This window comes from Onychomys torridus, chromosome 8, assembly GCF_903995425.1.
Source record: "Onychomys torridus chromosome 8, mOncTor1.1, whole genome shotgun sequence".
Lineage (NCBI taxonomy): Eukaryota > Metazoa > Chordata > Mammalia > Rodentia > Cricetidae > Onychomys > Onychomys torridus.
The window spans coordinates 108076163-108099108 of record NC_050450.1 but is presented as its reverse complement, the minus strand read 5'-3'; the positions used below and the strand labels follow the sequence as shown (position 1 = coordinate 108099108).

Sequence of the window (22946 nt, the reverse complement as noted above, 5' to 3'; positions counted from 1 at the left end):
CACATGCTAGACCCTTGGGTTGTATCCCAAAGCACCATGAGGGAAAAAAGAGGAAGTGAGTAGGGACCCCAGCCCTTTTCCACCACATCTCAGGAAGCCCTGAGCAAGGCATGGAAGGCATTGGTACCCTTTCCCTTCTAAAATGCAGCATCATTGTTTCCATCCATGGCCAGTGCCCTTGGGAGACACCTCTCCCTGGCATTCCTGGGGATGTGTGTGTGTGGGCCACTACTGCTTTTTGATCGCTCTGCCCTTTACCCCACCCTACCATCCGTGGTGCAGTTTGAGGAGCAGGAAGTCTCAGTTCTGAGTTTTGTGATGTTTCCTCCCTGGTTCTCCTTGGCCACAGGGTTCCCAGGGTCAGGAACATGGGAAGCTGAGTGCATGCTGGATCTCAGCCCTGGCAATACCTCAAGTTCCTAGGCTGAGGCTGGGCTAAGGTGCCCCAGGTGCCCCCAGCTTGCTGCCCTAGCATGGACTGAGGCCTTTGCTGGAAGCGGTATTTCTGGGCCAGGGTTGTTCCTTGATGAGGGTATCAAGAGTATATATGCTCATATGCTGTTCTTTCAGCCCCTGTGCCTCTGAGGCTCTGTCTCAAGACACATGGTATGTGAATTTGCTGGGCAGTGGGGCCTGAGATGGCACCCCTTCTCATCAGGACTGTCTGGGAGAATCTCAGGCAGTTGTGTGCATGTACCATGTTGTATCTCTATGTCCAATGAGCAGACACCAGGCTTCCTACACTGAGAGCAAGCCTACTCCTTTCTCTCATCTGGAATTTTAAGAAAAGGAGAAAAAAGTGTAGATGAAAGCAGGTTTTCCATCTTGTCGAATTCTCAGTGGCCCCCACTAATTACAGCGTGACAATGGAAGGTCCAGGGGACATTTCCTCCTGGTGGCCAAGATTATAATCTGCAGCCTTTGTCTGAGCAGGGGCATCGGCAAAGGTCATACCGTCAGGCTTTCCCTGTGTGACTTTCTGGGTAGAAGTGGGGGTAGACCACCCAAGCTCTCAGGCCCCACTTGGAAAGACAAAGACATGCATCTGCTGGTACACAGCAACCTCCCACCCTCTGGGAGTGGCAAGGGCTTGAACCTTAAGACCGCTCCAGGGGAGGCTGTTTAGGGCCCAGTTCCCACTTCATCTGGAGGCCTACATAGTTGGGCCCCAAGGTCCCAGGCTTTGCCCCAGGCCAGCCGGATGAAGTCTGAATGTTTAAAGATCTGTTCATCCTGCCCTCTTCTTTCTAAAGCACAGGACACACAGTCAGTGAGAAGCTGCACGTGGCAGCAGCCAAGTCACTGGAAATCTGCTCAGTTTACGGCAAGGTTAGACACAGGTGTCCTATAGGGATGGGAACTTTAGAATCCTGACCTGTGTAGTTTAGAACACCTTCCCAAGCTTCCGTTTCTCATCTGTAGAAGGCCGAAGAAGGGCACACCAGCACAAGTGAGGAGGAGGTGGGTTAAGGGAGGAGAGGATGCTGGGGACATCTTGGGTCAGACTATGGACTGTGCGGACGCCCGCAGGGACCTGGCTAGGGGATGATAAGGATGAAGATGAATGCTGGCTACTGTGTGGTGAATAGAGGAGGTCCAGCGAAGTGAAGACAGTTTGTAGAGAACCAGTCCTAGAGAGAGGGAAGTATGCTGGTTAGTGTCCCATTACTGTGCAGTGTATCCTAGATTATCAACCCAAAAGGCTTATTTTTGGTTCCTGGTAGCAGAGGTTCAGCCCATGGTCACCTGGCTTTGTTGCCTTGGCATTCTGGATAAAGTCAATCATGGTGGGAATGCCTGGTAGAGGAGACCTATTCAATCTCATGGTGGATAGGATGCAAAGAGAGAAGTGGGGACAAGAAGGGGTTCTTTCCTTTTAATGGCACACCCACAACAACCTAACTTCCTCTCATTAGGCTCCACCTCCTGAAGACTCCTGCCTTCTGTTAGCCACCTTCAGTACATAGCTGGACCTTTGTGGGGTCATTTAAGATCAAAAGTGTATGATGGCAAAGAGAGCCCAGATCAAGAGATGGCATCACAGAAGAGGTAATGGACCCTGAAGGTGGAATGATTTCCCCATTGCCTCTGGATGAGGGATGGAGTCAAAGAAGATTCCACAGAGGCTGCGAGAACCCCAAACATTGTATCTGCTCTCCGGACAGCATGAAAGAGGAACAGAGGAAGAGCCAGGGGTAGCTGAAAAGTCCTCACTGAAACCCACCCTACCTTTCTGGTTCTGCGGGTCAGGTCTTCGAATTGGACCATGCCTGTCCTACTGCCTGGCTGTCCTCTTCCCCTTCCACCTGGAGAGTGGAGCATTCACTGGGTTCCCCTGCAGACGACACTTCCCCTTCTCCTGGGAAGACATTTTTATCTTGAAATCATCTTGTACCTGTGTCCCAGTGCTGCTCAGTGAAGGAGCCCAGACTAACAAGCTCTTTCCTTTCTTATCTAAGAAGCCAGGGCCTAATAATGCCAAGGTCCCCCAGAATCTGTAGGGGAAGGCCTCTCCCAGCCTTCGGGGGCCCCAGGTCTCATGCTTAGGGCTCTCTCCCTGCCACTGCTTGCCTCTTGCTTTATGTGGGTCTCTCTGGCAAATTATGTGGGTGTTGTGAAGTTGGCTGCATTAAGAGTGTCTACTGGCTTTGCAGTTAAGTGGTGATAAAGCCAAGTTGGGGAAGGGGTGAATGCACAGGAGATCTTTGGAGGAGCAGGAGGGATGACACGGTGGTCAGGTGACTTAATAGGAAGGCTGTGACAGATGCTGAGACTGGGAACCTTGCATGTAGACATGCACAGCCATGTGAGCTGGGGAGCCTGAGACAAAAGGCATGTGCAGCCATGCTTGGCTTTTTTTGTGTACTGGGGATTTGAACTTCATTTCTCACGCTTAGGTAACAAGTGCTCTTCTTGTTAAGCCATCTACCCAGTCCCTGTTTCTTTACTCATTCATTCATTCATTCATTCATTCATTCAGTGTGTGTTTGTGTGTGTATAGTGTTGTGCATGTGTGAGCATACATGTGTGGAGATCAGATATCAGCTTTAAATATCATTCTTCAGGAGCCATCCACCTTAAAAAAAAAAAGGTTAAACTTTGCTTCTGAATGTTTTTCCTGTATCATATTTGCAGTGCCCACAGAGGCCAGAGAGGCCTTAGAACTGCTGTTACACATGGTTGAGTTACCATGTGGGTTGGGAATTGAACCTGGGTCCTTTGGAAGACCAATCAGTGTTCTTAATCTGTGAGCCATTTATCCAGCCCCACCTTGTTTTTCGAGATAGGGTCTTGTTTTAACTTTGGCATAAGTGGCTGAGCCTCTTATTTACAGCTCACAGTTACCAGCCTGCTTCTCTGACAGTGGCCTGATGGCTCAGGCTGCAGCCACCATCCTGTCACTGCTGCTAAAGGCAGCTTTAACTAAGTCTCTATTGTTCTAATTATAACTAAGACTTGAGATTCAAAAGCTGGGGTGAAAACCTGTAAGCTCAGAGAGGCTGAGTAGCAAATAGCTAACTCCCTCTCCTTGCTGGCATCTCAGAGAGATCCCTGCTTCTGCTCTGCCAAACCAGAAAAAGCCACCACTCCAAATCCCTCCCTGCTACTTCTGTGCATCTCTCTATCTCTCCCGGATGCTCTCTGATTACTTTTTTTTTTAAGTTTATTTTATTTTATTTTATTTTATTTTTTTGAGATAGGTTTTCTCTGTGTAGCTTTGCGCCTGTCCTGGAGCTTGCTCTGTAGACCAGGCTGGCCTCGAACTCACAAAGATCCACCTGGCTCTGCCTCCTAAGTGCTGGGATTAAAGGCATGCGCCATCACCACCCAGCTTCTATGATTACTTTTTGTCAGCTAGTTGCTCAATCAGCCTCCTAACCCAAGGTTAATTTTATTTAATTAACGCAAATGCAACCTTGGATTCACAGTGTGATCGAATATCCCCTACCAGGGCCTCTCATTGAACCTGTGGCTCACTGATTTAAATCCTAGGGATCTCCTCTCTGTCTCCTCACTGCTGGGATTACAAGCAAGTGCCACCTTGACACTCCAATAACTTTTTTACAATGTTGCTAGGGACTGAGTTCAGTCCTTATGCTTGCAAAGCAAAACACTGTATTAACTGAGCTATTATTATTCCCCAGTCCCCAAGCCTCTTGTTTTTATAAAGATACCAGTTACACTGCAGATAGGGGACACCTTAATTCAGAATGAACTTATGACCTCATTCTAACTACTGACATCTGCAAAGAACACCTCATTCTAACTAATGACATCTGCAAAGAACCAAGTTCTAGAGAAGGTTGTATCCTGAGGTAACAAAGACTTCAGTGTGTGAATCTGGAGGTACAGGTAGAGGCTCCTCATCAATGGTCGGCCCTTACAGACCGGATGGTAGGAAGCTTGGGATGAGTCCTGTGGACAAGGAGCCTGTTTAATAAAACATAGCAAGCCTCTGTGAAAAGGACACTACCCAAATCATATCATGAGGGCAATTACAGAAGAAGAGCCCCTGGGAACTATGCGCCCTTTAATTCCCAGAGCCTGTGAGAACATGCCCATAGAGCCTTCGCCTGTGTATTTGAGGTGCTAGGCCCTGGAGGCAGATTCTTTTGGGTCATCTGATAATTTCAAGAAGCCCTGAAATCAGAAAACTGTCCCCAGCTGAGCTAAAGATGTCACATCAAAGAGACTTGATTGTTTCTCCCTCTGTGGCTAACTTGGAAGATTGTGGTAGGGATCCCTGAGCTGGTAACTACCTTCAGCTTTAACTGGCAAGAAAATGGGCCCCAAAGCCTAAGGAACCAAGCTCTGCCAACAGCCAAAGGAGCAGGAACCAGACTCTTCCCTGAGTTTCCGGAGGAATGAATTGTGCCAACACCTTGATTTTTGTTCAGTGACACTGAACTTATTTCTAACTTCCAAATCAAGAGATAAGAACCTTGTAACCAGTTGATGAAATTGTGTGTATTCATATTCACATGTGTGGGCACATTTGTGTGAAGGTGTGTGCACATGTGTGTGTGTGTGTGCATGCCAGTAGTTAATATTGGATGTCTTCCTTCTCTTTGCCTTTTATGGTGAGCCACACAGTCTCTTACTTGAACCCAGAGTTTGCTGGTTTGGCTAGTCTAACTAGCTATCCTGCTCTGGGGATCTCCTGTCTCTATGGCCATCTGAACTCCGGTCCTACACTACTGCAGCAAGCACTTACTCACTGAGTCCATTTCCCCAGCCCCTCAGTAACTGGATTTGTGAGTGTTTGTTACAGTAACAATGAAAATAATGTGATGTTGGGAGATGGCAGACAAACCAGAATGGAGAGCCATGGGGTTAGTTATCAAGCACACAAAAAGAACTCAAAATTCCAAAGAACAAACTGCTAAAAAAAAAAAAAAAAAAAAAAAAAAAAGAGCATACATTTCACCAAAGAACAATGACTAGATGGTAAAAATATGAATAGATGATTAACCTCACTCATGATTAGAAAGAGAAATTCAAAGAACAACGAAGTTCTGTTTGATTCATCAGATTGGCCAAACTGATAACAAATGTTGGGGACAATACAGAGCAGAGGGCCCATAGCCTACAGCCCTTAGGCCAAATTGGGCAAGGCCTTGTTTTTATAAATAAAGCTTTATTGGAATACCCACCCACTTGTTTATATGTTGCTCATGGCAGTGTCTGAGGTAGGAATGGAGAACTGAATCGTTGTGACAGAGACTGTAACGTTTGAGAAGGACATGACTTACAAGGAGGCCACTCCAAAGGCAGTCCATTTCAATGCTGAAGTTATTGCAGCGTGGTAGGATCAAACCTAGGGACTAGTGCACACAGGGCAAGTGCTCTGCTCCTGATCTGAGGAAGAGAGGCAGTGCCCATCTAACTCCTAACGGAAGTTTGACCACCGCTGATGTCAATCAGGAGCCTTCTAGTGATTTTGAAGAGCAATCGGGCAAGACCCAGGTGAGGTGGGAGGTGGGAGTGCACATGGATCTGCAATTCCACTTCTAGGTGTTTACCTGAATAAACTCTAACATCCACACATTAAGGAGACAAGTGCAACAATCTTTGTTCACTTACAAAAAATGAATATTGACATTTATTTGTATTCAATTATACATTTACTTGTATTAAATTACTCTTTATCCTGGTTTTTCCTCTCCCATCTGAGGGGGAGTACAGCTCTGTACCCAGAGGCTATTCTTGCTGCCAGATGCTTGAAGAATTTGCTCCTTGTCTAAGGTGCATGATCTTGCAAGGGCCTCAAGCATGTTTTCTTGTCTAGGACAGCCTCTTTAAGCAGCTTCTAGTTCCTCCTTTGGTGCATACCTCTGGCCACTTGGAATTATTGTGAGGTCTTTTTCAGATCTCAGGTCCTCTCATTTACCACAGACACTGCCAGTAACCCTCTGATGTGTTGGGCCTTTCTTTCTTCTCTAAATTTCCTTAACGTCCATTACTCCAGAAGAATTATCAGCAGTCCTTCAAGTCCAGAAGCCACCTTCTCTTGAAGTCCTCCTAGCTTTCTGGGTCCTCCCTCTTCCTTTTCTTTGCTTTATTCACATTAAGGCAGTAGATTATTTCCTCCTGCTGCTTTGGGTACCAAGCAGACACATCTCTATGCTGCCTCCTACAAGCTGTGTGACTTTGGCTGAGTCTCTGAACCTCTCGGTGTCCTGGAGATTCATTAGTAAAACATAAATGCTGGCTGGCAGTGGCAGTGGTGGCGCAAGCCTTTAATCCCAGCACAAGGAAGGCAGAGGCAGGTGAATCTCTGTGAGTTCGAGGCCAGGACAGACTCCAAAAGCTACACAGAGAAACCCTGTCTCGAAAACAACAACAACAAAAACCCGAAACAAACAACAACAACAACAACAAAAACAAAACCAGGGGCTGGAGAGATGGCTCAGAGGTTAAGAGTACTGGCTGTTCTTCCAGAGGTCCTGAGTTCAATTCCCAGCACCCACATGGTGGCTCACAACCATCTGCAATGAGATCTGGAGCCCTCTTCTGTATACATAATAAATAAATAAACCTTAAAAAAAACCCAAAAAACCATAAATTCCAATTTTGTCCCAGTAAAGTTGGCTTTCAGTCTAGATAGTTACGGTTCCCGCCAATCGAGACCCCAAATCCTTTCTTCTTCCTTTTCTCTCCTGTTCTTCCAGCTTAGAGGCTGTACCTGAACGTCACTTGTTCTCCAGCGGGCTCCAGACTCCAGAAAAGAAGCAAACGTTCCCAGACGTGGCACAAGGAACACAGATGTGTGGGCCCCGCCCTCATTCCGACCTCGCCCACCACACCACCCGCCCCGCCCATCGCATCCCACCGCCCCGCCCCTACTTACCTCTTATTGGCTAGGGTTCCGCCTCGTCCGGTTTCAGGCCACGCCTCCTCCAGGCAGACACATCCACTCGTTGGATGGCGTCCCGCCTCATCCCGCCCCTGATACCGTCATTTCCTGGCAGCGTACACTCGGAAGGCGGAAGTTTGTGTGCCGGAGGCAACGAAGCGGAGCTGAGGTGTCGCTAGCGTTGCCTGCGGCTCTTCCGGGTTTCTGCTCCACTCCCGCGAGGTGGAGGCGGGAACCTGGAACCATGGCTGTGAGGCAGCTGCGTAGCCTGGCAGGGTCTGGAGGCTGACATCCACGACGCCTGCACGGGCCCCTTGCTCCAGGTTTAGGGTTAGCTAGGGTCGCGCTGTCCCGGCCCCCAGACCCTCAGAATGACCGCAGCCTCCACCTCCAAATGGGGGCTAGTCACGAACGTCGTAAACAGCATCGTGGGGGTCAGCGTGCTCACCATGCCTTTCTGCTTCAAACAGGTGAGTCGGGGTCGCGAGGGGCGTCAGTTTGAAGCGCTCGGCTGGTGGGAAGGCTAAGTGAACCCAGCGGGCAGGGAAGAGGCTCCCAGGCAACGTCCTCTCAGCGAGTTGTCTGAATCTGCGCGCTCCGTGTACACTCACAACCCTAAGGAAGGGCACAGTGAAAGAGGAATTAGCGAATTGATAGTGTTCGTCCTGTTACTGACTGACCCACTGCACGGAAGCACGCCGGTCTTCAGCTCTGGCTTACAACAAGGCTTAATCAAGGCGATTTAAAGCATTGTTTAGGTTTTACTTCTAAGAGTTGTGTTGCACAAACACTGTACGTTTGGTCCGATCTGTGCATATACCACTCCAGTTGGAAAAACCAGCATACAAAAAAAGTTTGGTGTTATTCCAGCGTTGAATGCCACATGAAAAGATGGCAATTTCTACGTGGCTCTGTTGACTCTACCAATGATTTGCGGAAGCTGAAGGAAGCATCAAATTGGGTAATGACTGTTAACAAAAGAAGTGTGGGTCTTCCTCATCCCTTCTCCACTCACTCATTCATGCCATGTGTACGGCTGTCCTCTGCTGTTGAGGCAGCGAGACTTCAAGGCAAAGACCCACTACGACCTGATGACGCCCAAGACATTTTGGAAGTGAAAGTGGGTTGTTGATAATTTAATGTTAGATTAAAAACCACTTTGCATGTTTTATATTTAACATCTCCAGAGAAAAAAGGAAAAAAAATTGTTGATTAGGGAATTTTTGATTCTCTGCATACTATCCTGATTAAGAATGCATCTAGGTACCTGTGTGGGGTCTGCTATGGTTGATGAATGTAGGTAGGACAGAGCTAGCCCCTCTGGGGTGACATCTGTGTTGTGAACCCCAGTGTTGAGTCAGTCTCTTCTGGGTGTTACTGAAGTGTCTACGTGTCCCAATGTCCATGGCAACTTGTCTGTCAGCAGAAATGCATCCTGGGATAGGGAGTGTTGGCTGGTTTCAAATCTCTGTGTGAACCCTGTCATCTTTGCTGCCTGTCTGTGAAGAGCCCTTCACTGGGCTCTGTTGTAGATGCCTGGGAAAATAGATGTTTGGGCTCAAGTGATTGAGCAGTTTCGAAATTGGAACATTGCTGTGCATGGGTTCTAGGCCCCTGCTAGAGCATATGAAGATGAGCCAAGTGGAGATCTATTTGGGAAGAGTTTGGAATTGAGTAGGGGAGTCCTATGTGCAAGCCAAACTAGAAACAGCCACACCATGTGCCTAAAGCCTGTCAGTTCCTGTCACTGGTGTCTCCTCTAGGGACCTTGGGGCAGAGCCATCTGATCCAGTAAAGTATTGGGGGATGTGTGTAAGTGTTTAGCAGGCATACCAATAAAAACTTTGGGTTTAGTGCTAGTTTGTTTAGTGATCTTGGCAATTTAAAAAAGAGAAACATTTTATTGTGATTCAGTGTGGAGAAAGCTGCATACACTTTAAGTGTACTCTTGACGAATTTTCATGAAGTGAAGGAGCATATAGCACCTTACTGTACATCTCACAGTGCCGGCACACTTACCAGTTGCTCCTGCTCACCAGATGACTACCACCTACTGCTGGCTTGTGCCAGAGATTAGTATGGCCTGGTCTGACCTGGCGGAAGTGGGATCACAGTGTATAGGAATCAGCATCTGGTTGATATTCCATGTTGTGTGTAGACCATGCCAGTGTTCCTTTGGGAGACACACAGACCTTGCCCTGGGATCTAGGGAGTGAGGGGTTGGGGAGCCTGCCAGCACAGGTGTCCTCTGCAGTGTTTGGTATCATGGGTCTTTGATGTTATCTTGTGGTTTGTGTTTTGTATTGATATGTTTGTTTATTTGCTTTCAGTAATTTTACCTTTATGGCCTACTGAGTAGAAAGAACAGGAAGCCCCCGTGTCTCTCCTCCCAATCCCCTTTGGTAGCAGATTTTGAACTGGTCTAGTGGTGCTAATATTTTGTTTTGTTTATTTTTACTTTTATTATTTTTAATCTTTTGTAGTCCTGAGGCTCGAATCCCAGGCAAACTACTGCTGAGCTGTATCCTCAAACCACTAATGTCAAGACGGGGTTTCTCCGGGTAATCCTGGTTGTCCTGTAACTTGATTTGTAGACCAGGCTGGCCTCAAACTCAGAGATCCTCCTGGCTCTGCCTCCCAGTGCTGGGATTAAAGGCGTGCGCCACCACCTCCTGGCTTTTTTCACTATATAGCCCTGGAACTTGTTATACAGATCAGGATGGTCTTGAGCCCACAGAAATGCACCTGCCTTTGTCTTCTGAGTACTGGGATTAAGACTGTGGTGGTGCATGCCTTTAATCCCAGCACTCGGGAGGCAGAGCCATGAGGATCTCTCTGAGTTCGAGGCCAGCCTGGTCTACAAAGCAAGTTCCAGGTCAGGCACCAAAATAACACAGAGAAACCGTGTTTCGGAAAAACAAACAAACAAACAAAAAAACCAAAAAGTCTGTGGATCGTCATGCCTTGCCCAAATCACCAATGCCTTAAATGTCAGAGTTATTGGGGGGCTGTTTTCTTGCAATAAAGTGCACCTGTTTTAGGGAGTGGTTCCTTGGGTTTTGACATGTGTATACAATTGTGTTGCTACTGTGGTCAGGACATGGAATAGAGAGTTCTTTTATACCAAAAAGTCTCCTCTGCCCCTCTGTAGTCAACAGCTCTCCCTCCCTCAGCCATATGACATATTGCCTGGCCCCACAATTAGTCTTTCCTAAGTATGTGGCAACACACAGTATGCTGCCTTCATGGCCCGCCCTTCCTACAGCATGGTGCATTGTGCCACTGAAAGGTTGGGAGTTCTAAACCTTAATACTGAATAATATTTCTTTGCATGGTTGGACTACAGTTGTTTTTCTAGTCACCTTTGAAGGCCATTGGGTTGCTTTGTTGTTTTGGGGTTATGGCTAAACCCACTGTAAATGTACAGGTTTGTGCATAAATATTTCATTTCTGTTGGGGGGAAGACCTAAGAGAAGTCACAGGATCACATGATCATCATCTGTTTATAAGGAAGGCATACATCATCCCTAGTCCTTCTAGACCATGTTTCTACATAGGGCTACTGAGAAAGGTAGCTAAAGATGCTGCATGTGAGGTGGGTGTAGGGAATGTGGGGTGCTAGCTGATGGCCTCACCCAGTAGACCTAGGACTAACAAGCCATTTTAAAATGACACTCAGTGTTCCCGATTTGGTTTTATGGAAACATCATTTTCAGGTGCCATGCACAGGAGGTCAGGGCCTCCCATGGTCACAGATGGAGCAGTGAGGGCCTGCAGGAACCCCTTGTGCTGTGGATGTATGAAGTGGAGACTTGAAGAAGGTCTGGTTTTGCAAATGTGTCTTTTTCTTCTCCACCTTACAGTGTGGCATCATCCTGGGGGCCCTGCTCTTGGTCTTCTGCTCATGGATGACACACCAGTCATGTATGTTCTTGGTGAAGTCGGCCAGCCTGAGCAAGAGGAGAACCTATGCTGGCCTGGGTAAGCCCTGACTTTCAGAATACTGGCAGAGCTGATAGGTCCCTTCTCAAGAAGTCTGATGCTTTTGCTTGGGAGGGTCTGGGGGGGTGTCTTTTTTTTTTTTGTGGACGGGTGATATGGAAGAAGACAGGTGGGGAGGGAGGAAGCAGGTGAAGGAAGGGGGAGGAGGGGAGTTGGGAGAGAAAGGACAAAAATAAGGAAGAGGAAGAAGAGGAAGAGGGGAAAGAGAGCAGGGGTGGAAAAATGAGAATCAATGGAGGAGGGAGAGGAGGAAGAGGGTCTGGGGGCTCTTATTCCTCTTGTTTAGTTATTTTTCTTCTATTTCTTCTTAAGGACGTTTCTGGACTTTTTTCTTTTGTTTTTGGAGCAATGTTGGTTTTTTTTTTTTTTTTTTTTTTTCCCTCACCCCCAGACAAGGTTTCTCTGTGTAACAGCCCTGGCTGTCCTGGAGCTCGCTTTGTAGACCTGACTGGCCTCGAACTCACAGAGATCCTCTTGTCTCTGTCTCCCAAATGCTGGGACTAAAGGTGTGTGCCACCATAGCTGGCTTTTTAAAATTTTGGTGCAAGGTGGGTGTGGTGGTGTTTGTCTGTAATCCTAGCACTTGGATGGATAGGTGGGTAAGGTGGGTAGGATGGCAGGAGGGTAAGGTGTTCAAGGCCAGCCTCTGTTTGGCTTCATAGCAAATTTGAGGCCAGCTTGGGCTGCATGAAACTATCTCAAGCCAGGCGTTGGTGGCACACGCCTTTAATCCCAGCACCCAGGAGGCAGAGCCAGGAGGATATCTGTGATTTTGAGGCCAACCTGGTCTACAGAGCGAGATCCAGGACAAGCTCCAAAATTACACAGAGAAACCTTGTCTTGAAAAACCAAAAAAAAAAAAAAAAAAGGAAAAAAAAAAGAAACTATTTCAAAAAACAAAACAAGGGCTGGTAAGAGTTACTACACAAACCTGGCAGCCTGAGTTCAGTTCCTGGAACCTGCATAAAGGTGATAACTGAAGGAGAGAACCAGCTACACAAAGTTGTGTTCTGAGCTACACATCCACAGTGTGGTATAAATGCATGCATAAACATATGCACACATGATAATGAATGAAATTACATATATATGCACACATATTATTGTTTTTTTGTTTTGTTTTGTTTTTAAGACAGTTTCTCTGTATAATAGTCCTATCTATCCTGGATCTCGCTCTGTAGACCAGGCTGGCCAAGAACTCACAGAGATCCTCCTGGCTCTGCCTCCCGAGTGCTGGGATTAAAGGCATGAGCTATCACTGCCAGGCCTGTTGTTTTTGAGACAAAGTTTCACTGTGTAGGTAGGTATGCCTTGCCTGGAACTTGCTATGTAGATCAGTCTGGCCTAGAACTCACAGAGATCTACTTGCCTCTGCTTTTTAAGTGCCGAATATAATTTTTTAAAAGACGCAATCAAAAACACTCTTAAAAAAAAAAAAAGGCCTGGCAGCACACACCTTTAGTCCCAGCACTTGGGAAGCAGAGACAAGTGGATGGATCTCTGAGTTCCAGGCCAGCCTGATCTACAGAGTGAGTGTCCAGGACAGCCAGGGCTACACAGAGAAATCATGTCTCAAAAACAAACAAACAAACAAACGTAGAATCACCTGCCTCAGAACTGGACTGAGGTGGAGGAGGGTACAGAGCAACAGGCCTCTCTTTCTCTCCCTTGCGCTGATACCCCTTTACAGGTGCACACACCTGCCTTCAAGTCCGTAGACTTGCTGCTCCCCTTGCGCTGATACCCCTTTACAGAGGCACACACCTGCCTTCAAGTCCGTAGACTTGCTGCTCCCCTAGCCTTTTGCTGACCTGCTGCTGCTAACTCCCAATACCTTGAGGCCGTCCTTGGAGTTGCTGAAAGGAGCTCCTCCAACCCCTGGAACTCCACGACGGAAACGCTTCAGTCCAGCCTGTGTCTGGGGCTCGGTCCCCGTCTCCCCGAGGGTGGGCCCTTCTCCTAGGACTGTTGGTTGCAGCTCTGTCCCCTCCAGTTCTTCTCATTTCAGCCACAAGGACTAAATGCAGCGCTTGTGCTTGTCTTCAGGTAGTTTGGCTTCAATAGCACGAGGGTGCCTCACTCTCCTGTCCCCCTCAGGTTGGCATGTGAGCTAGTTGTTTCTGCCTGCCAGGTTTGGGCTTTCTTGCTGTGTAGCTCATTCTGGAATTCTTTAGCATCGAGGTCAGAATGCTGCTCTTCTGCTCTTGGTACTTAGTCTTGTGGGGGAATGTGGAAAGACCTTTTCTAGCCTCCTGGGATGACCTCCCCCAGCCAGTGTGTGGCTGGAATGTTGCTCTCACCTGCATAGCGCCTGGCCTCTGATCCTAGCTCTCATGGTCAAGGGAGGAAAATGGTGCAGAGTTTGGGGGCAAATGAAATAGTGCAAAGTAACGTAGTTCTCAAGACCTGAATTGGAATGATATGCAAAGGCGTGAGGTGCCATGCCTCCTCTGGAGATGCACATATGGGCTTCTGTAGTGAGGCCTCTTGTTTTTCCCAGTCTGATTTGCAGTGGTTCATTCCTGGCCTCAGAACCCAAGGGATGAGTTCCTTCTCATTCTTTTGTGATGATGTTGGTCTGTCTTTTACTGCCATTTGAAGAAGTGAGGTTTATCAGTTAAACTGAGACAGCCTAGTTCTGCCCTACCAGAATGCACGAAGTGAGGTGATTGGGGGTTTCCCTTGGTGGTGTGGAGCCATGGTGCAGTGTGTGGTCCTTTCCCTCTGAGACCTCTGTCCATGTTTTGTAGCTGAAGTTCCAGCTTCTGTGTCCTGAGTCCTGAAAGAAGATGTGAGCTCAGCCCTGGGCTGGGGCACCCATGGCTTCTTGTAGCTAGTTGGCCAGTCAGTTATTCTTCGAAAGTCCCTGAGAAGTCAAACTGGTTTGTCTAGATTTGAGCAATGGAAAGAAAATTGTCCAAACAAACACCTCTGAATGCTGGCTGCCTGGGGTTTCAGCTTTAACTGAATGTGATAACTTACTGAAAACAACGAATTCCCAGAAATTCCCAGTAGTCTAGCTTATGCTTTTTTTCCCTCCTCTTTTCTTTTTTCTGTCTTTTGAGACAGGGTTTCTCTGTGTAGCCCTGGCTGTCCTGGAAATCATTCTGTACACCAGGCTGGCCTTGAATTCAGAGATCTACCTGCTTCTACCTTCCAAGTGCCGAAATTAAAGGTGTGTGCCACCACTGTCTGGATCCTAATCAAGACAGCTTAGTTGTGTGGGCCCCCAGAGAGTCTTCTAGACTCTCAATCTCCTGAGCCCCCAGATAGTCTTCTGGGCCCTCAGTCTTCCAGGTTCCCAGAGCTTTTCAAACCCCTGGACAATTTTTTGGAATCCTGACCTCCCTAGTCCCCAGTCTCTCAGGTCCCCAGATAGTCTTCTGGACCTGTCAGCTCGGCACCAGTTTTCTTTTGTCTACAAGTTGGGGTGACTAGCTGTATGGGAGCCAGAGTGGCCGAGAAGAGGGTCTCCTGTGCCGCCTTCTGCCATGGTCTGGCCCCACAGGTAGTGTGGAGCCCTCTTCTATAGCTAGACAGACAGCACCTGCCTTTCTCCCTGTCCTTTGTCCTCTTGATGGGCCAGGACTCACTGTCTACTTATGCTGCAGCCCATCTGGGTGCTCAGAAGGTGTGCCCCTCTTTCCCTCAGGACGTAGCAGACCTGACAGATGGCCTGTGACTATGGATGTATGGGAGGACCCTGGGTTGGGTCATGGACATTGGGGCTCTGTAGATGAAATGTGCAGATAGCCTATGTCCTCACTTGGAGACCATGGAAGAAGGTGAGAATTCCAGGGTGGGGCCATGTCTTCAATAAAGAGCCATTTACCGTTTGCACTCCGTGGGAATCCGGGAACCTCTTTCTCACATTGGCCCCTTTGCCTTCAAGTCTTAAGCACATTACCAGCTGTGTCAGTGGCCTCTTTTCCCTGACAGAGAATGAATGTCTACAGGGTGGAGAGTCCGCACAGTGGAGTTGTTGGTGGATGTGGGCACCAGTTTGCTTTGTTTGTTTTTGCTCTTGTGATTGTTGGGTGGTTTTTATAAACTCCACACCTTCTGCTTCTATGCCCAGCTTATATTCCACATGGCCTTTTTAACCCTCATTTCATTTCATAAGGTGTATTAGTTAGGGTTTCTGGTGCATGATAAAGCACCATGGCCAAAGCAGCTTGGAGAGGAGAGGGTTTATTCTATCTCACAACTCTCAGGTCTATCGCTGAGGGAAGTCAGGGCAGGGACTGAAGCAAGGCTATGGAGGGTTTCTCACTGGTTTGCTCCTCATGTCTTGCTCAGCCCACTTTTTTATACAACTCAGGACCACCTGTCCAGGTGTGTCACCACCCACAGTGAACTAGATCCTTCCACATCAGTCATTAAAAAAGAACATGCCCTACAGACATACTATAGGAAATCTGATAAGGGTATTTTTCAGTTGAGAGTCCCTCTCCTAAATATCTATCTAGGTTTGTGTCAAGTTGACCAAAAAAAAAAAAAAAAAAAAGAAAAGAAAGAAAACAACAAAAAACAACAACAACAAAAACCATGATAGAAGGTAACACAGACATATCAGTGGCTCCTGGGAAACTCTTCTTCTAGGAGTGTATGCTCTGGGATGGAAGCCACTTTCTCTAGTAATGGAGACTGTATGACAGCCCCGTGGCCTCTTGTCTTTTCAGCTGTGAATAGTGGATGTTGCTGGTACTCACCATGGCTCATGGTCAGTATGCCTCTCACTCTTCATGGGCCTAGAGTAGTCCCTGCAGGGACATGCTGGCTGAATGCCTCTTCTTGCATGTCCTTGAGTGGTGTGGCCTAGGTTTGGTGAGCAAGACTCTGAAGGGGAGCTCTGACACCTGTTCTTTATGCCGTCCCAACTTCCCGGAGCTGATGATGTCTATTATGCACCTGCCCAGTTCTGCTGGCCCTGTGCCCATGCTACAGTGGGCATCCCAGGGCTCTTCCTCCCACACCTCGTCCAGGAGTGGCTCAATTGAAGTCACTGGCCAGCCTTCCCCACCTTGTATTGCCCTAGTCATGAACAGCAACCTCTTCCCTGCCTCATCTGTGTCCCATCTTGAAAAGCACTCCTTTCTTGCCTTGCTTTGCTGGGTATTGTGGGCAGGTGGAGGTGGAGTCAGTTCTGCTGGGTGTCCTGTGGCCCTGTTTCTCAGGGCTCAGGGAAGATAGGGACAGGCAGGTGGGCAGAAAGCCTGGTCTTGGCCTGGGCTCTGTTGAGAGTGATCTGGAGAAGAGAGCACTACCTCCTGCTGGTCTTCTGGCTAGCTGATGACCTCCACTTTCTCACGTCTAGAAGCATGTGTGTTCTGGACTTTTCTATGGCAGACAGGCTCTTCTGTATTTGAAGTGTGAGCAGGCCCACTTTCCTTTTAGAGAGTACAAAGGACTAATAGTGGGCGTTGGATTGGGTCAGTGCTTAGGCCCTCTGTGTCTTTTGCTGCGTGTTCTGGCACAGGGCTTAGAGGGGTATCCTTTGGTGACATGGCAGGCAGCTATTGCTATTGCCTCTGGAGTTCTTTTAGTTTTTTGAAATTCTCAGTCTAGACCTTAGGTAATGTTCTGAACTGGGTTTCAGTCCTTGCTAGATGAACTTGAGGGTATGCTTGGTTCCTTTTGCAGCTGAGTCTGGGAAAGACCAGAGTGACCCCTGGAGGCTGGAGTCCTTGTTCTCAGGCCAGGCTGAGGCTGATGCCAACTGTCTGGCTTTTGCCAACTCTGTGCCTCTTCCTAGTTAAAAGTAACAAGGATTTTGTTTGGTTCATTCATACCCAGTGGATGTGTGTTTCCTGCTCTTCAACCTCAGAGGGCTGCTGGTCCAGAGTGAGGGCGGAAACAGGGGCAGGAAGCTGGGGCTGTGACAAGGTTGAGGCCTTCCTGTCACGTGCACTGCCTTTGGCTGCTCCCAGAAGACCAGAACTTCCCTTTGCCCTCATCTGGCTGAACTTTGGGGGAAAACACTGGCTGACCGGATAACTGTTAAGGTCCTGTGAAGAGCCTTGTTGAGTCAGCTTTTAATTTCCCATCTGCTGGAAACAGTTTTGGGTCAGAAGTGAAAGACAGAGACCCGTTTCCTGGTAGGACACTGCTGCGGCCATGCATGCTAGACATTATCCGCGTTCTTTTACTGGCTGTCCTGGGCACTGGCAAGGCTCAGAGCCCTGTTCCCTTTCTCAGAGTGCCTTGCTTGCAAAGATCCTGTTCTGTTCTGTAAATCACAATCAAAGGACACATATGAAGTGCTCAGCAGTGTCCCTGTGGTGCAGGGCATGAGTTCTGTGTTCTGGGGCAGGGGTTGAACCTACTGGATTCCTCTTGGTTCTCCCTCTTCGCGGCTCTGAGTGGGGTTACCTCTGCTGCATTGGCACTGCTCCCAGCAGGTCTACTCCTAGCCATCATGGGCAGAGAACACTACTTTGTAGGGTCCTGGATTCCTTTCCCCCCTTAAAATTTCGTATGAAACAACAACAAAAACCCTGCCCATATTTCCCTTCTTCCCTTGCTTTGTCCTTGTTTCACATTGTTTCATTGCAGGATGGTAGGTCTATAGAAAGTCGAGGGACCGGAGTTTTAAAGTATTTCCTTATCCATGAAACTTGTAGCAAATGGATGCCTGTCAAACTGCCATTCATAGCTTTCCTGGGCAGCCTTTTCCCTCACCGTTGGCTTGAGCTTTCTTCTCTTGTCTTTCCTAGCGTTCCATGCCTACGGCAAGGCGGGGAAGATGCTGGTGGAGACCAGGTGAGCGGCGTAGCCTTGCTGGGTCTCACTCTTCTTCCTGCAGCAGTGGAGGAGCTGGAGCCTGTGGGAATGAACGATGAGTTCCACGTGTGGATTGGCTGATAACTCCTACTATGCCTCTGAGGGGTTACTTAGAGACTAGCTGGAAGTCAGTTTATTGTACCCTTAAAATGATGGCTGTCAAAGCTGAAAGCCTGTCTAAGTCTTGCTGAGACTTAGTGTGTGAGAATGGGAACTTGGGGAGCAAATAGTTCCCTTGGATAGTTAGTCTCAGTGCAGTTCTTTAGATGGCCCCCAACTCTACTGCAGAAGGGATGCACTGAACTGAAGTGTCACATTGTTGTCATTGAGAGTAAAATTTTATGAGTTAAAAATAGTTGGGAAATTACACTTTTAGGCTTTTAAATCAGGGAAGACAGAAGAAAACATTCTTTGGAAGCAGGTTGATTATTCCCTTAACTTGTCTAACAGCACTGTGAGTTTTTGTTGCACCTGAATTTCTGAAGCTCCTGTGGAAGGAAAATATGCTACCCCACGGAGATTAGTTAAGTGTGGCTCAGTATTCACCCCAAGTGCAATGGAGAGAGCCCCAAACGTCCAGTCCTAGGAGTGTGGACATACAGAACTGTCTGTCACTCAGCCAGTTTTCTGGCAATGCCGTGTCGGCACAGCCCAGGGGTTCCTGGGTTGTGATTCTCACAGAGATGCCATGTTCTAATCACAAAGCAGCACTATCTTTCACATCTGATTCCAAAGTCCTGTGTCCGTCTGTCTTCACAGCATGATTGGGCTGATGCTGGGGACCTGCATTGCCTTCTACGTCGTAATTGGTGACTTGGGCTCCAACTTCTTTGCCCAGCTGGTTGGATTACGGGTAAGGCTTTGTTAGCTGTCTGGCCTGTTGTAATGCTTGTGTTGCCACTGGGGTCTCCTTGGCCCAGAGAAGCTTCCCATGCCTGCCAGCCACTCAGGTTCCCTTGGATTTCAGGGACTTTGCTGGGGTAGTGTCTGAGAGATACCAGGAGAGGGAGATCAGGCTGTGATACAGCCTGTAGTGTGAGGGGAAGGAAAGGAGGAGGGGCATGGCAGGTCACACCATTGAGGAAGGGATGAGGGCACTGCCATTCAGGGCCTGTGACATAGCTCTGTGCATCCTTCAGGGACCCTCCCTGTCCCTGAGGGGTACCACCTGTGAACTGTGCCCCACAAGGTCTTCCTCTCTTGCAGGGGAACAGAGCTGTAGCCAGTGACTGGCTAGGGAGAGTACACACATGGCCCTGGAGGGTCTTTTCTGTGAAGAGTTCTTCGTATCTGTTTATCAAATAGGTAGAGATGGATTTTAGTTTGTAAAGATGGCAGCAGAGGGGTGGCCCTACTCATGAATACAAGGTGTTGGATTTTTTTTTTTTTTTTTTTTTTTTTTTTTTTTTATGCTGCTGGAGAGCTTTCCAGTGAGTATCCCGTGAGCCTGACCCTGGTCTGTGTTCTGAAGGTATCTTCCCATTTTGCTTTCCATCTCTCATTCTTCCTGTGGGTTCACAGAGCTGTGGGTCAGTCCCTCACACAGGTTCTTGGGTTATTTCTCAAAACCTATTGACCCGTGCCAGGGTCAGGTATCCTACCTGCAGTTCTGAGAGACTTGCAGGACAGCATTGGCCTCTGCGCCTTGCAAGTGCTTCCCATGCAGCGAGCCAGTGTGTACAGAGCCTGTCTGTCCTCTTCCTCCATGGTGTCCAGCGCGCCCATGCTCAGCAGTGTGGGCTCTTTTAGGTGTGCAGGTACCTGCAGCTGGGTGTAGAAGTTTCGCCTCCACCTGTGCTGTCAGCTGTGAAGAAGGGTCCAGGAAGTCGGAGTACTGGCTGCAGCTGAGTTAGGTGGTAGATTGCCCCAGACCTATGCTTGCTAGTAGGTGCCAGTCTGGAGTTCTGTGATAAATTTTCTGGATCAGAGTCTCCTTCTGCAGCAGAGTTGGCTCTGAGTCGTATGGAGAAGTGGTGGTTCCTCCTGCCAGCCTCCGGCACTAGCTGTGCTGGTGTGCCAGAGCAGGACAGTGCCTACCGCTCTCGTCACGGTCCTTCCCTGCGTAGAGGGGATAGCTGACCCTTTTGTCCCGACTAGTCTCATTGTGGAGCCTGTCTGGGCCACACCAGGGCCACATGGCACAGCTGCTGAGAGGGAGCTTTCAGAGTGAGCATGCCAGGCTTGACCCCGCCTCCTTCTGTCGTAAGGCCTCAAGGTGCTCCCCGCCTGCAGTGACTCCTGCCCTGGCAACACTGGTAAGCTGAGCCTTGGCAGTGAGTACTCGGGGCTGCAGGCCACGAGGATTCTGTTGGTTCCCTTTCAGGCGACCAGCAGCTTGCGTGTGTTCCTGCTCTTCGGGGTGTCCCTGTGCATCGTGCTCCCACTGAGCCTGCAGAGGAACATGATGGCCTCCATCCAGTCCTTCAGCGTCATGGCGCTCCTCTTCTACACCATCTTCATGTTTGTGGTGAGCACCACATGCACTGCCAAGGGGATTGCTTGTGGCTTAGTCCTTCCCATAACCGTAATGTCCATGCCTGAGTCTGGTGTAACCATTAGCTACCTTGTGGGGGTGAGGGGAAGGTGGCCCCTTGTCTTACAGCTGTGGCTGAGTTTCTGTGATGTCATGAAGGCCATATGTATGTCTGACTAGTGGGTAGCAGAGGCCGGGCAGATGACTAGCAGGGACTCTGAGACCATCATCCCTTACCAAGGCTCTAGAAAAAGCAAATGTAGCAGCTGTGTGTTTTGTGGGAAGATCTTTCTTGTGGAGCGTGTAACCAGGTTCATGGTTTGTCATTTTGGTACCAGTTGTCATTTTCTAAAAGCTTTTGGGGGACAGTCTAGAAGATGAGGTGTGGGGACTTCCAAGAGAGAGCGTCCTCACCCTTTGCTGCCGGAGCCTGCTGAAGCCTTGGAATCACTTTCACTGGCTAGGGAAGAAGCTACCCCTCCTGAGGGCAGGACCAGGTGTCCTTGCCGGAGGTTGGACAGTCTGGGCTGCAGGTTTCTCAGTGCAGCCATGGTCTGCCAGTGCCCCGCCAGTGCCCCTCAGCTCTCTGAGGACCAGCCCAGTGACAGTTAACTCCTTACTCAGGTGGCTACATCCTCAGTGGCTGAGCTGCTGAAAGATGCCTAAGTCTGCCTGGGCCAGGGTGAGGAAGGCAGGACATGCCATATCAAGGGGACTGCATTCTGTAATTTGAGACAGACATCAGGGCTGGGTGGTGAGTGAGGTTTTGCTTCTATCTCCACTAAGAGGCCCTATATAGGAGCTGCTCCATCCTGTGTAGAACCCCCTTGCAGCCAGGTATACCCCTCGGTAGTGTTCAAGCAGCTTCAGGTATGGACTGAGTGTGAGCCAGGGTCCAGGGAATCAGGCAAGGTGGGGTCCCTGCCTCTTCAGCTCCAGGCTGTAGGAAGGAGTAAAGCCATCTTTGATGTAGAAAAGAACTGCATGTCTCCTCTACCTCCTCTGTGGCAAGGTTCTAGTGGTCCACACTGACTCCTGACCCTTGCCCTATTTCTCCCTGGTCCAGATTGTGCTGTCCTCCTTTAAGCATGGCCTCTTCAGTGGGCAGTGGCTGCAGCGAGTCAGCTACATCCGCTGGGAGGGCATTTTCCGCTGTGTGCCCATCTTCGGCATGTCCTTTGCCTGTCAGTCGTAAGTACTCCTGAGGTGGCAGGGGGATGGAGGTGGGGCTGAGGGTGTAGAGGGGTGGGGAGTGAAGTGAGGCATGGTGGGGACGAGAGTCCTGCTTTTCTCATTTCTTGAGTTGCTTGTTCCTGGCCACTGAGGAATGATGGCTTGTTCTAGTATGGCTGTTCCCTCTAGGATGAGGGGGTTAGTTCTCTTGTAACTGGGAAGTGAACTATTGCTGGGACTGACTGGCAAGGGCACCTAGTTTTCCAGATCCCATGAGAGGAGAGTTGGCTGTGGGGTGCAGCAGCAACCCAGCCATCTGATTGTGCAGAGTCCCGAGTGTTTTGCCAGAATTTAGCTGTTCTTCTGAGAATATTTAAAAAGAAGTTGCACAAACATTGACTTCAGGCTGCTGCTAAGATGTCTCTGAGGCTTGTGTGTGCAGGCGGGCTCTCTGGCGTGCGGGGCTCTGTGAACACAGAACGGGTTGCTCCCCCTTCACAGCAGCGCTACCTTCTCCATCAGGGTGGCAGGAGCTTGTGATGCACACCCGGGTGGGAACAGTGAGCGTAAATCTGACATCAATGGGAAAAGACCATCGGCATGTGTGTGAGGGGGGCTGGCACAGAAGCCCCCCCCTCCTGTGGTGTCAGTGGGCATGTATTGTGCCAATCGTATACTAGTGTGACAGAAAATTTGCTCACACTGCTGTGTTTACACCCACATGCGAGTTCCAAATCGTCATTTCCCACTTACCGGCTCCCTCTTGGCAGCTCTGTCTCCACCAGAACGTGCTCCAGCCTTGCTGTTTAATGTCCCCATTATCATCGGTGACAGAAGTTACATTCTTGTGCGGCGTACCTAGTTACCATTTGTCCTTTCTGCCTGCGTGTTTGCTTTTTAAAAACCAGCCTGTGGTTGGGCTGCTTTGGCAGTGACCACCTAGCAGGCAGTGCACATCTGTGGGTTGGTTCTTAGTGCAAGGTACTGTTCCTGGAGGGTGGAAGCATGCCACTGTCTAAGTGCAGGATTCATCTCCCCTCCATGAAGACCTGGAGGCTGTAAATGTGCCCTCTTCTTCTGTGTTGGTCACATATTGTCCCCAGGCTATAAGCACGTAATGTTTGCCAGGTGCGGTGACAAGAGTTCTTCTCCCTCAGT

The 22946-nt window shown here is 48.9% G+C and overlaps 1 protein-coding gene across 7 annotated transcripts in view; it reads left to right on the top strand.

Annotated features, from left to right (window-relative positions):
- The first annotated feature begins 7457 nt into the window (after positions 1 to 7457).
- Slc38a10 (solute carrier family 38 member 10) overlaps positions 7458 to 22946 on the top strand; it is a 54382-nt gene continuing 38893 nt past the window's right edge. For 6 of the 7 annotated variants that reach the window (XM_036195809.1, XM_036195808.1, XM_036195807.1 and 3 more), the window contains exons 1-6: positions 7458 to 7827; positions 11221 to 11338; positions 18076 to 18121; positions 18902 to 18995; positions 20466 to 20609; positions 21682 to 21806. In XM_036195809.1, coding sequence (XP_036051702.1) covers positions 7729 to 7827; positions 11221 to 11338; positions 18076 to 18121; positions 18902 to 18995; positions 20466 to 20609; positions 21682 to 21806 — 626 coding nt within the window. In that variant the 5' untranslated portion in view covers positions 7458 to 7728. The remainder of the gene's footprint in view (positions 7828 to 11220; positions 11339 to 18075; positions 18122 to 18901; positions 18996 to 20465; positions 20610 to 21681; positions 21807 to 22946) is intronic. The other variant, XM_036195810.1, reaches the window with a different exon arrangement.